At 43.9% G+C, this 14,334-nt stretch overlaps 1 protein-coding gene across 7 annotated transcripts in view; it reads right to left on the bottom strand.

The window, feature by feature from the left end:
• MAP2K5 (mitogen-activated protein kinase kinase 5) overlaps nucleotides 1–14,334 on the bottom strand; it is a 129,713-nt gene that overhangs the window by 17,501 nt on the left and 97,878 nt on the right. For 4 of the 7 annotated variants that reach the window (XM_081171223.1, XM_081171222.1, XM_081171224.1 and 1 more), the window contains 2 exons: nucleotides 6,193–6,254; nucleotides 2,823–2,868 (listed from right to left, as the gene is read on the bottom strand). In XM_081171223.1, coding sequence (XP_081027349.1) covers nucleotides 2,823–2,868; nucleotides 6,193–6,254 — 108 coding nt within the window. Of the gene's footprint in view, nucleotides 1–2,822; nucleotides 2,869–6,192; nucleotides 6,255–7,000; nucleotides 7,076–14,334 lie in introns of those variants that run through there. The other 3 variants (XR_014002172.1, XR_014002173.1, XR_014002174.1) reach the window with 2 other exon arrangements.

The following is a 14,334-nucleotide window of genomic DNA, read 5'->3' as shown; positions in this document are numbered from 1 at the left end:
GCCAAACATATTGCTCTGCTTTCCTTTGGACCACATCAGTGAGGCTGAGAGGGGCGTCTTGTTGTCTGAGCAGACCAGGACCTCCATACACACAGTCCAAGCTTGTGCCCCAGGGAGGTAACTTCGAAGCTCCTAACGCAGAGGGTTTGACTTCATCCCTGGAGGCACAATCCATTGTCTCTCAAAACAGACGGATGCCAACAATAACATTACAAAGCCAGAGAGAGAGAGAAAGAGAGACTCTTTTATCCATGAAGCTTTCAAAAGTCTTGCCCATCCCTTGTTCCACTGTCCAGATCACTTACTGCCACTTCTCTCTTTTTGGTAACCCCAAGGCCTGCAGAGTTACTTGCCGGAATGGCCACTGAGAAGGGCCTGTCATGGGTCACCACGAACAAGGCAGTCCTGATTAGGTCCAAGTGACCTGATCTCTGGAGCATAAGCAAGGAAGAATCTGATGACAAAACAAAATCCAGGACACAATGCACCAGGAACGTCTGTGCAAGAGCCGTTGGGGTCTCTGCACAAGCAACATCCCCCTTCTCTTTTGGGTCTATGACTGTGACATCAAGCAAGGCATCAATCAGACTTCTCAACACAGTCAGAGGCCCCTTTCAATACTGAGTGGCCAGGCTTCAGAAGCCATTCGCAGTGAAGGGAAAGCAACGTGGAAAAAAGTGTTAATTTTTATATATATATTAAAAAGAGTATTTTTTAAAAAGCCATTGTGCCTTTTTTTAATTATTAAAGGGGGGATGGGAGAAGATACTGTCTTATGAGTAGGACCCGGCACTTCAGGGCAGGTAGTTGGAAAGATATATAACTCTATGTCGTTGTTCCTATAGGCACTCACCCCTTGGCCTCCGTCTTTATGACTTTACACCCTGGAGTGGTGTTACAGCTTCCGAACACGCACATATATACTGAGGGTTGGAAGTGCGATCTGCAGATGTTTTATTTATAAGTGGCAGGCCTATTGCATCACGGAAAACATGCATTTACAAAGAGATACAGGTTTTATGAAACCCCATTCTGTTGGTTTAATAGTCAAGCTACCCAGCCATAGAATAATAACAACGCATCAGGTAAATGCATCTCCATCTCTAGAACCTGTTCCAAGTTCTCTCAGATGTGACTAAGTGCAGGAACCTTCCAACCATCAAAAGTTAATAAAAAAAGAGAGAGCGGCAAATTAAGGCAGCCTCAACCATCACTACCCAGAGACAGAATGGACGGTGTGTGTGGGGGGGGAAATACAAAGTTCCTCCTCACGAAGGTATTTCTGCAATTGCTTAACAGCTCTCTTCAGCAGTAGCAGAAATTACTCACATCCAGTTTTATAAACATGGTCACATATCTGACAAACGTGGTGCCCATGCAGAGGAAGAGTTGCAGAGGGAGGTGGCACCTCTAGGGCCTCAACTAGCACAAGCGGCATTTTAGACTTTTTCTTTTTTCACACACACTTCATTCCTGCCATATTGAAATCTCCTTTGGAGCCTTGTTTCAGGAATGCCCTTGCCTCTGCCACAGGTGAAGCAACAACCCTTCGTTGTTTCAGACGTTTTGGTGGTCTTTTTGCCCAGATCCTGTTTTATTAACGAATTTCTGTTTTATTCACTTTTATCTGCTTTGATGTGTTTTTATTTGCTGTTTTACTGGTCCAAGGTTGTGATTTGGCTTTTGTTTTAATTTTTTTTAATGGTGCATTATTTTTTAGACTGCACACTGCTCAGAGATTTCTAAAACACTAAGCCTTATATAAATGTTTTTCAATCAATAAAAGTGATAGAGTACACAGCTGTTTGAGGAATGCAGGCCAAACCCCTGCCCCCCCACCCCGGTGTTCAATTCTGTGGCATTCAGTACAATAGTCTAACATACTTCTACAAAAATTAAAGTTTACTTTAAAAATAAATAAATCTGTGACTCTTGGCCATGGTTATTTCATTCTGTTGCGAAAACATAACTCATCTTAGCTTCCTCCCAGTTCTCTACTGGGAAAGTAAACGAACCTATTTGACCTATCAAGAACAAAGGTGATCTATGGGTAAAAGTGTATTGAAGGGATTTTGTTTGAATAAAATAAAAGAAAATAAAAATGTTTCATTATTATACAAAGTTCAGCATGGGCAGAAACAAAGGGCAACTTAGAAGGGAAAAGACCATTAATGAGATTTGTTGTTTATGATGTTTCTGCTCTTGCCATTGTATTTAGTGAATTGTTATGCACTGATCATGTCAGAGAGCATGACTGTAAACCTAAAAGCAAAATAAAGGACTTTAAAAAAGGAAAGAAGAAAAAAAAAAGGACAAAGGGCAACCTGTAGAAATGAAGACATTTCTCTTGGCAATTTGGTGAGGAAGAACGTCACATCTAATTATGAAAAAGTTCCATAGAAACCCCAAGATCAGCTTCGCAACAGGATTATAGAACCCTGCCAATGTATACTATAAGGGTGGATACAAGTTTATAGAAACTACTGTAGAATTCAGTTTAAAAAAGTTTTTTTAAAAAAAGAAATAATTCAGTAAATGAAGGAAGAAATCTGAGTAATTCCTAATACAGACAGCATCTTGCTTTGATCAAGAGACCTTTCAAACAAAATGTGTCCCATAACCACCGTTATGATTCTGAAACCAAGATAGAAGCTTATGTGCATTACGCCAACGTCTGCTGGCTGTCAGAGCTGGAAGCAAAATTTAGATTTAATGTTAGTTAACTTATGGAGGAAAAACACCCCCAACAAACTTCTGCATGTCATAAATCAGCAAAACTTTTCTTGTTTGTGTCGTAATGAGAAGGCTGAAGATTTACTTACCATTAACTCTTCAGGGGCTGGGCGTTCCTTTGGCTGCTTTCTCATGCTGTGCAGCAACAACAAAAAACAGAACCCAGATTCGGTGTGAAAAAGCACTAGTCATTTACTTCATTATCTTAGAATGCTGAAGATTTATTTTTTTAAAAGTCTCTTATTACGGATGACCAACAGTTAATGAATAAAACCAACCCCACCCCCACCCTACAGATAGCTTTATGAATGCACTTGAAATGTCACTGTTTTTCTTTAACTTGACTGCTTCTGCCACCACGAATTAAGGTGGGCACCACCAGGCACTCCACAATGGAGCCCACACTGCAGCCTCTGCTATTTGCAAGGCTAATTTCAGTGAAGGGAGGGGACACAACACTTTGGCAACCCCTGGACCAGCCACCCTTTCTCCCAGTTTGCTTGTTGCCGGGGCACTTCACACACATTACGTTTTTAGGTGTTCACTTAGATCCTCTTAGGCATACACATGTGAAATGTGTAGTGCGAGACAAATAGGTGTTATGCAAGTTTACTCACTAGGGGCCTGTGATTGGCCAACTCAGGTTTGCTGCTGTGCAATGTGCTACATGCACCTCTACTTCATACAGACATACAGAATTTTATTTGTATGTTGCCTGTCCACGGTTCAAACCATGCTCAGGGCAGTTTATAACATGGGGAAAAAATACATAAATACAATGTAACAAAAGCAGTCATAAACAATAAAGAAAGAGTTAAAAAATACACGACCAAACCGAACAATTTCCATATAAACCACAAGATATAAAATAAAGATATAAAAAAACCCCAGCAACAATCCCCGACTCTCAACAAACCCCCCAAACACCGCAGTTCAAGAGTTTGTTCAGCAGCCTCAGATTTTGTCTCCGTTATCTCCCCATCCAGATCAAGGAAGCAATGGCAACCAACTTATGTCTCCTCCCATGCTAGGGTACTTACCACAATAAGCATTTACATACAAGTGGGATATATATAATAAAATTGTTGTTGTTGTTATTAAGCTTTTAAAAACAATTTGCACATATTAATACTTCAGGAACTCTTACAACAGCCCTGTGGGGCCAATATTATTATCCCTGTTGGAGGAGGGAGATGGCTAGAATAGCACCCTAAGGTGAGCTGGTGAACCTGTGGTTGCAGTGAGATTTGAACTGGGAGGTTGGAGCCCATCTGGCTTACAGCTCACACTCTTAACCCCTAGGCTACACCAGTTTGTGCAAGTCAACCACTCTTCTAAGAGGTTAAAAAAAGAAGCTATAGCTCAGTGATATAGCAAATTTTTCCCATGCAGAAGATCTCAGGTTCAATCCCTGGTAGCTTCTCCAACAGCTGGGACAGATCCCTGCCAGAAACCTTGGAGATCTGCTGCAAGGTTGAAAATACTGAGCTAGACTGGAGCAATTGTTCTGATTCATCAGAAAGCAGCTTGCTATGTGCCTAAAACATGTAGCATAGCATAGTGTGTGACCTGGGCAGTCCCACCTGCCACAACTTGAGAGCTTGCAGAGAACACAGTGCCCCTTGGAAGATCTATAGTTGCCCTGTGCAGTTTTAATGGCACCAGGCACTGCTGCTGTGTAATCTTTGTCTGTTTCATAAATACCCATGCAGCACAAGCTCCAAAGAACTTAAAGGAGGACAAGTCAGCAGCAGGAGCACTTGGTGGATCGCTCCCCTTGTAACTAATAGCCATGCACAGCCCAACGGAGGGTTGCATTCTTGCAAGCCATTCAAAGCCGCCTTGGCAACCCTCTTAATCTGACATTCCAAAGTAGCTGGATCTCGTGGGAGAACAAGGCTATTATCTGCCATCATTTATGCTTCAGCCTGACATCTGTGGACATTTCTATAGAGGTTAGCCCTCCTCCTGCCTCAATTAAAAATATATAAAAACGATATGTTTTCAGATTAATCTCTGGGAAGAGACAGAAAGGTACAGCCCCCTGCACCTCAGTCAGCAAGAGCAGGATAGATCACCCACAATTATGGCTGCAGCGTAAAAACCTAATCTACCCGAAACTGGATCAGTCTTATAATAAACATAAGCCTTGTATTTATTATTTCAATTAACTGTAAAGTCACACTGTTAATTCTTCTGTCAGAACATCATCCTTTGGGACACTCTAGAGAAGGTTCTCTCACATTAGTGTAAATTCGCATAATCTGAATGTATCCAAATGCCTCTTTGCGTAAGGAGCTGATTCCTGGACACTTCTTTGGTAGTAAATTTGTGGCTGGCAATCAAACTTTTATTTCCAAAGAAAAGGGGATTTAGAACCAAGGAACCTATGGGTGTTTTCTGGGAATCAGTTTTGATGGTGAGTATCCATATATTTTTACACATGGATTCCTATCATAGTAGCTAATGGATGGCCTAATTCTGCGCAGTGTTGAGCATCCTCCTCCATCTCCAGCTTCTGCAACATGTCTGAATCCAAGAGTTCTCATTAAAGAGATCACCTACTCAGTTTGCCTAGAAGCTTAGGGGTTGCGTGCTTGCTTTGCACTGTTGAATTATGTCCATTGACAGTTTTTGTCCAGAAAGTTCATCTTGACAGGATAAAAAAGGCAATTGTTCTCCATTAAACCCAAATCATTTAGACCAAGCTCAATCTCTCTCTCTCATCCTTTATCGCCTGCTTATTAAGCTTTCTCTATAAATGAGACATTAAAACATGCCTTCATTGTAATAGGTTGTACTTAGATCTTTAACCTTTTGGTGCTCAGGAGATTCCTTTTTAAAACTAGATTCCTTTTTTATATTAAAAAAAAAAACCCTAGTTAATTTTAGTGGCCTTCCACTGAATGAGGCAGTTTGTCTGGAAGAAGCAAAACATGCCCTACGGTGTGGTTTAAAATACGGCCCTTACTGAGAAGAGTACCCTCCCAAAGAAGAACTCCATAAAACCACTTCTAAATGAAAAGCCCATGAATTAATCAAGTGCATTGTTTACCCCATTTAAAAAGGTTGCCTGCTTTCCTAAGGAATATGAGAATGCCTGAATAATGGAGTTATAAATATGATTATCTGTCATCCTTATTTTTCCGAGTGATTTAAAACACAAACACACACACGCACACACCAATTCCTTGAGAATACACCCAAGATCCCCAACCGTTTATTAAAACAGGGGGTAAAAACTCTCCCTCTGAAGTGCTTTTATGACCCTTTGTGTAAATAACGTTTACATAATTTAAACAGTTTGCTCAGCTTTGCTGGCCCAGCTGCCCAAGGCCTGCCAAGTCCCTGGCGTCTCTGGGAGGATGCAGGGAAAGCCATAAGGTCCTGTGGTACTGTGGAGTTAATGGCATGTATCATTTACATTGAGGGCACGGCACATTTGCAAACGAAGCTTACCATTGAGTGATGAAGTGTACAAACGGCTCTGAGAACTCCCCAACCGGAAGGACAGGCGATTCCTGCAATTGAGTTTGGATTGGGCAGGTGGGGGCAATGGGGGGAGGCGGGAGAGAAAGGAGGGAGACAACAACAACAACAACAACATCAAAAAGTGAAAGTGCAATTTGTTAATTGTATAGTTGATTTCAGATGGAAAGCAAGCAGGGGATGATGTTGATTTCAAATACCAGACTGTGTATGTGTGGGGAGAGAGAGGGTGAAGCCGTGAGAATGTGTCAGAAATCCTGCATTTAGAAGTAATGAGTGTTATACAATGGGTAAGAATATGTAGAAATAAGACCAAGGGGAGGTAAAAAGGGACAATGATAGCCACGGGGCAGAAAAGAAGGTAGGGAAAGTGTAAATGAGAAATTAATGATTATTTAAGTAACACCCAAATGGTCTTGTAATTAACAAAGAGCTGGGAAATTATTCTTGTGTTGACCTTTGCTTCCTGCATCATAGTTGCTATTTATTTACACTTAGCAATCTCAAATCTTGTTAGAGTTAAGCAGGAGAGGCCAGGGGGGTATATGGAGAACTAAATAAAAAAATTAAAAAATAGTAAATTGCAAGTTGAGCCAACAAACAACAAATCTATCAAAACACAAGGCTAACAAATGCATTTTAAAAAACTCAAGAAACATCCGTATTATTTTTCAAAGAGGAATATTTCACCAGCAAAATAGGGATTTACAAATTGAGGAGAGTTTCTGCCATCTCTCTCTCCCCCCCCCCGCCCCCCAAAAATGACAGAGAGACTTGCCAGTGTTTATAGTGTAACAGCTCAGGATGTAATGAAATTGCACTGCGGAGTACTTTAACAGTCATCTCATTAGACCTACAGTTGGAACAAGAGAACCACATAAAACAGGAGTCAGCTGCAAATGACTCCGTTCTCATCTATTCTCATTTGCTATTAAAAATACCTTTCGGCAGCTTTTGCCACCGTTTCCCCCGCCCCCCACAACCTCCCCCCACCCCGTCCCTGAGTGCTTTGCAAAGTATGATGCATGCACCTATTTAAATTAACAAAGGAATGACTTATTTTAATCTTGCCGTGCTTTGGAGTGCTTTGGCCATTTGCAAGAGTCATATATCATCACATACAACCTTCCAGTGCTGCAGGCAAGAAACTCAGAGCGTGCAGCATTTGGTGGGAGCCAAACAATTTCTCTCGCACACAACTGTGTCAAATGCATGTGTGGGGTTCATTATGGAGGGTTGCGAGGGAAATAGCTTTGATGTGGTGCGGGAAGGAGGGGTGGGGGGAATTAAAAAAAAAGAAGAAACAGAAGAAGAGGAGAGGAGATGATGATGATGATAAAAGCCAGCTTCACAATACATGCGCGCATATCATTATCAATGGCGGCAGGGAGAAGCGACCACCGAGCTGCTGACGTGATTAGTAAATATACATATAATTGCGGCGGCCAATTATCAGAAAAATGAGAGTGGTAATTACAAGACAGAAAATTAACTAGAACTCTTATTAAGGCTTTGTTTCCGATTCAAACAATCGGAAATTGCAGCAAAATACAATTAAATCAAAAGTAACTGAAGAGTAAAAGGCGACAGCGTTCTGAGGGGCTGCCTTTGACACACACTTTTGAGGATTCTGCCATGTGGGGAGGGCAACTCTGAACCTGGCAGCTGAATGAGTCGCAGAAGGTACAGCTGCCACTTGTATCTCGTGGCTCTTGCTAACACCACCATCAGAAAGAGGCTTCGCACAAGAAGCATGTGCAGGTGTCACTTATTCAGCAAGGATGACAAGCCGTCATAGCGCAGGTCAAGCGTGCAAAGCCCGTTACGTACTTTCTTTCAGGAATCTTGCTAACAGCCCTGTCAGGTAGAACGATGTCACCGTTCTCACATTGCAGGTGTGTTTGTGGGTGTGTGTGTCAGGACTTGGGTCCAGAGTGGGTATTGGGCTACAGCCCGAGCCTGGGGGGCGAGTAGGAGTGGTCTTGGCTGAGGATCTGCCTGCGCACCACCGCCCACTTCTGGCCGAAGGAGGGAACTGCAAGTCTTTTTGCACCCACAGCGCAGAGGTGTTCCTTGTTAAAGGTGAATGCACCAGGTCAGGCTAACTTTCTGGTCTGGGCTAAGCAACAAGGGGGAGACCTGTGTTTGCTGACTGCAGACCACTTTGCCAAACCCACGAACCCTGAGAAGGAGAGAGAGCACTGGCTTGGTTTAACTCGGTGAGAGCTTGAGGCCGAAGCAAGATTTGAACTGCAGACTTCGGGAGAAGTGTGAGTTACGAAAGTGGTGGTTAATAAGAAGGGAGGAGTCCACCATACAAATTAGCCTTACTTCCATGACTTTGTGTATCAATGGCTACTAAGCTTGATGACTATGTTCTACCTCCACTGTCAGAGGCAGTATATTTCTGGAAACTGAAGAAGGGGAGAGTGCTGTTTCGCTTGCTACCTACTGGGGCATCTCGTTGGCCACTGTGAGAACCGGATGCTGGACTAAATGGGCCTCCTTTGGGTTGCTCTCCTTACGTTCTTATGTTAAGGTCCTCCAAAAGCCCCACACCAGCTCTCCATGATATACCAGTTTGCTTCCTTTCTTATTTTACCCAGCTAAACTTTGAGAGGCTGATCCTGGGGGCAGCCCAAGTTACGGCATTAAAAAAAGAGAAAGGGAGTAGAAGAAAAGAGAGAGAGAAGGAAAACCAACCCAAGCGCTTTGTATATCTCCAGTTTTGAGTACAGAGAAGGGCAATGTGTGTGTGGAGGGGGAGAGGGATGTTTTGAGTGATGCCTTTGCCTTGTGAATAATGAACAGTTCAGGAAGGTCAACCCATTACAACAGAAGCTGTTTAATTATTAATTATGCCCAATCTATGAGCAAAAGGACAAGTTCAGAATGTTTAATATGTGGTAAACCCCAAACAGGCCCTCACTTGGCATTTTGCTATTAGCACTCGTCAGCAAGGAGCTCAAGCATAACAAGGAAAGCACAGCAGCAGAAAATCTGAGCAAGGTGTTGGGGTGGGGTGGGGAAGGAGGGAGGCAGCTGAACTTTAAACTCACTCCCTAGTATTTAATTTGTGGAAGTGACAGCCCTCCAGGTGCAGAGCTGAACTCTTTGACCAAAGGGGGTGGAATCTGCGTTCCCCCCCCCCTCTACTTGACCAGAGTGGCAAAATTTTTAGGGGCACTTCAAGATCCTTTGCAATACTGCAGCACTGAGTAGGATTCAAGTTATTCCCCAGAATCCTCTGATTCTTTCACTTAATGCCTTTGATCACACAAACACACAGCTGATTAGTAACTTTCCTATATCCAAGGCCTGTGGGGTTGTTTCTGTTTCTGGCAACTCTTCCTCTATTTCTCAACTTCACAGGCTGAGTGTCAACGCATAGGCAGCCAAAATGGCAGAACCACAACCCCATGCAAAGAAGGGAGGTATCAGCATGTCTGGAGGAATTCTGGGTGTTTTACGGAATTGCAGAATTGTAGAGTTGGAAGGGACCATGAGGGTCATTTAGTCCAACCTCCTGCAATTCAGGAATCTTTTGCCTAACATGGCAGTATAATTGCATATTTTAAAACCCAGAACAGGGTTCAATAAATCCAAAACTGCAGCAACAAAAATGAAAAGTGTACATGAGGTTGTTTGTCAGCATTCAGTTCTGGGTGCAGCCCCTCTGCTCGAGGAGGGATGCCTGAGAGCCCTTAGAGGTGTGGATTAGGCCATCTGAGCCTTCAAAAGGTGCCCAGAGAAGGTAAGCCTCCCGGACTGAGAGGGACAATTGTGCCTGTGATCCAAGAGTTATTCCCCAGCATCCTTTGATCTCTTCCCTTAACACCTTTGATCACACGCAAACACACAGCTGCTCAGCAAGTTCTCCATACTAACAGGCTGTATGTTACTCCCAGCATATAATAATATACAAATCATTAAAATTTATTAGGAAGGTGCAGGATTAAAATGATCAAGCTCTATTGAGAAACAAGTAAAAAAATGCAATTACACGCCACCTGTGAACTACAGCAGGGATCAGCACCTGAGCCCCCCAGGGCCAAATCTAACCCCTGAAGACCTTTCCTAGTGGCAAGAAAGGGGTGCAGAAGGAGATATGCTGAGGAAATGGGCACTATTCTCCTCAAAGCAGCCTTCCAGTAAAACTAGCTGCTAAGACAGAACTTACGAAGCTTTCCCCCAATTTCTATTTGTGGCTGAATGTTAATAATTGTAGAACGGAGATCTCTGAAAGATTTGGGTCACCCCCAGGCAACCTGTTCACTGAGCATTCTTCCTGATTTGCTGGCACAAAATCTGCAGATGGTGTCAGCTATTTCATGAGCATCCACTCATTTGTCTGCGAGGAGGTTATAAGACATTGCATCAAGGGGTTGTTACCCCACACTTTCCACTGCACTTTCACCTTCCTTACTGCAAAAGCTTCAGTTTTGGGGAGGGCAGGTTTGTTGCACAAGAGCACCCAAATCAACTTTAATTGCACATCCTGAGCTTGCCAGTAAGCACCTGAATCCTAGGTCAGTGCCCTTGGTTTCCAGAAGAGTGAGCGGTGCTGTCCACAAAGTACTGCCACAGCGACACATAATATGAGGCTGCAGCCTCACAAATCTTTGTGGACTGAGTTTTCCTGTGATTGCGGCTTGAAAAGTGGCTGCTCTGGTAGGTTTCAAAGTTTCCTGCCTTCGATGAGCTCTTTCTGAATCAACTTGTCTACTATGGGACCTTGCATCCTTCAGCATGGTACAGATTGTCTATTTCTATGCTTTTATAGTTTGAACTAGTGAAAGAATCATAGAATTGTGAAGTTGGAAGGAACCCCAAGGGTCATCTAGTCCAACCCCCTGAAACACAGGAATCACATCTAAAGAACCCCTGATAGATGGCTATCCAACCTCTGCTTAAAAAACCTCCACCACCCTCTGAGGTGGTATGTTCTACCGTCAAACAGCTCTTACGGTCAGAATGTTCTTCCTAATGGGATAGAAATATTGAAAAATAAACATTTTCTTCATGTGAGGCACTGAACAGGCCTGTTGGGGCACACCTGTTGCCCTGTGTGGGTTGTGCATGTGCTCTGGGAGCACACCTAACATGCCCCTGTGCCAACTGTACACAGAAGGGGGAAGATCAGCAAGATTGTGTCCCATTAGTGAACTTCTCATGGAAGAACCACCAAAAAGTTTCCAAGGGAACCTGAGGCTCTCTGGAACGCAGCTTGGAAATCACTTGTCTAGGCTAATCTATTAACAGTGGCTGCAACTGCTGTCTTTTCTACAACCAAAGGATTCGGTTCTTGTCATTGTGCCATTCTTGCTGCAGCAAAGATGGAAATGTTTTAGTGTGCATTCCCTCTCTTGCAGTTTCAAACAGCAAAAGACACAGAGATATGTGCAAAGCGTTCAGTGGCCGCGTCCACCAAAGGGACCTTCCCTCAAAGAACTGAGCCCATTTATTGTTCGCTTCCACCCCTGTAAATGCCCCATGCAGCCTTATTGCTTTTTCATAAAACACTGCCGCAAATAATCAAGCATGACCATTGACACCCGCAAGATTGAGTTTTTAGGAACCATTAAATGAGTTCGGCCTCTTGGGAAGGTTTGTTTCTCAGGTTGGCCTAAAGGTAATTATTCAGCTATTCCTACCTGTAGTTTTACCTTGTTCTCATCTAGCCTTTGAATCATGCACATGGGTAAGGTCACAATTTCTGGCTCCAGTAAAGAGAACAGCAGAAAACATTTGGGCCGGAGCGGAAGCAGTGATGGATAGATACATTCTGACACTTGACTCTCCTCTGTACGCACACATTTAACATCCGAGAGACGGAGGCATACATGGAACTCTGCATGGCACTCTCTCCCTCGCTTTGTTTCTTAAAAAGTTAATGCAGTTGTTGAAAACACACCGTAGAAATGTTGAAGTGGTGATTTTAAACGTAATAGTCAGAAATAAGCCAGGGGGCTTATTGCTATTTCTAATTTAATTGATCCAGAGTGTTAGACAGTGATCTTGAGACCTGTTTTGTTGCTGTTCCTCTACTAGATCCCTTTTTTGTCAGCTTATCCATTTTTATCGTTTGCGAAACAACCTGAAATGCCTGCCAGAAGGAGTAGCAGCAAAGGATCAAGGCTACACAAAACAGCCCTCCGACATCAAGTCCAAGTCTACCAAGATGCGTATCTTGCCTCCTCAAGAGCCAGATCCTGGAACAGCAGAGACCAGCGCAGATGAGCATCGCTGCTGATTCTGATCAAGCAGACTTTGCCAACCTAAAGGTAAAGGGGTTGTGGCGCTCATCTCGCTTTACTGGCCGAGGGAGCTGGTGTACAGCTTCCGGGTCATGTGGGCGGCATGACTAAGCCACTTCTGGCGAACCAGAGCAGCGCACGGAAACGCCGTTTACCTTCCTGCCAGAGCAGTACCTATTTATCTACTTGCACTTTGACGTGTTTTTGAACTGCCAGGTTGGCAGGAGCAGGGACCGAGCAACAGGAGCTCACCCCATTGCGGAGATTCAAACCGCCAACCTTCTGATCAAAGTCCTAGGCTCTGTGGTTTAACCCACAGCACCACCCGCGTCCCTTACTTTGCCAACCTAGTAACCTCCAAAAGTTTTCAACTACAACTCTTCTCTGCCACAGCCAGCACAGGGGGAGGCTGACCTAGCTAAACTGGTCTGATGATGGGTTCCTAAAACACTCCAGAAGGTGGACCCTATGAATGGATGTGCCCCTATGCAAATGCCCCATTCCCAACCCTCAGACCACCCTCTGACCAGTCCTTTGGCAGCCTCCATATGCCCATAACTTTAGTGCAGTAAAGAACCCAGTCTAAGTTGGGGAAAGTATCTTGCTTTCCATGGGTTCAGGAAGAAACTTGCCATGCAGAAACAGCTGCAGACTGAAAGGAGGGGAGTGACTCTGCTCCCCCCACCCCGCACCTACCCTGTGAATTTTAGGACTTTGCCAGCCCTTATTTGCTCTCATGAAGTTGCCACAGAGGGGAGCATTTGGCCCGAGATCATCAGTCTTAGAACACTAAACACTTCTAATAGCGAACACTCACGTTATCACGAATGCACTGAAAACAACAGCAGCTGTACCATACCAGAAAGCAAACAGACCTTCTCTCATGAGGTCCTTATTTAGAAAGAGACACACACATTAGCACAATAAGTGGGAACTATTATTCTCCCCCAACAGGGCTAGATCTTAAAAAGAGCCGAGGGAGGGGAGCAGGGAGAGAGAAACAAGGAGGGAAAACAAAACCAGGCTGCTATTAAGCCAATGTAGGAGGGGAAACCGTAGGGCACCCGCCAGGACCCTAAGGAGGAATGGAAATCAGCTCCATCGGAAGGCAGGGAGCCTAGAAACCAGCATGGCTTTCATTGCACCATTCTGCACAGAATGTAGCTCAGAATCAGGTGGCACTGCTTCCTTGGAACTTCTCTCTCTCTCTTTCTTTCTTTCTTTCAACAAAAACAGCAACAACTATACTAAGCTTATAGTCCTCATGGTGGTGGGTGGGAGAAGGGAAACTGAAAACAGAAGCAGGACATTTGGCAAGATTTGTCTTTGAGGGTTGTATCTAATGTTAGCCTTACTCTGAGCAGACCCTTTGAAATTAATGGACCTAAGTTAGTCATTTCCATCAATCTCAATGGGCATGATCTGAGTATGACTAACACTGGATACAACCCTTGAGTCAGGGAGAGCACATACAATATAACTTAAGAATGGCCCCATGAGTGTCCACTTGTCTCTAAATATGTGGATTGGGAGCCTGATCACATGCAGACATCATCTACACAGTGCATGGTGGTTTAAGACACTATATTAGGGATAGGGAACCTGTGGCCCTCCAGATGTTGTTAAGACTACAACTCCCATCATCCGTGACCATTGACCTGCTGGCTGGAGCTGCTGGGAGTTGGAAATCAACACCACCAGGGAAGGTCACATTCCCACATGGCATGTGGTTTGCTCTGAAATACAATTTTCTGTGTTTAGCCATCTCAACCTGTAGTTTGGACATAATGGGCTTTCAGACACTTCCAAGGGTGTTATTTCTGTGCACACAAAGTCACGTGTGGAGATGTTGTTG

Source organism: Podarcis bocagei, assembly GCF_964188305.1.
Source record: "Podarcis bocagei genome assembly, chromosome: 14".
Taxonomy (NCBI): domain Eukaryota; kingdom Metazoa; phylum Chordata; class Lepidosauria; order Squamata; family Lacertidae; genus Podarcis; species Podarcis bocagei.
The sequence above is the reverse complement of the archived record's forward strand: the minus strand, read 5'-3'. Positions and strand labels throughout refer to the sequence as shown.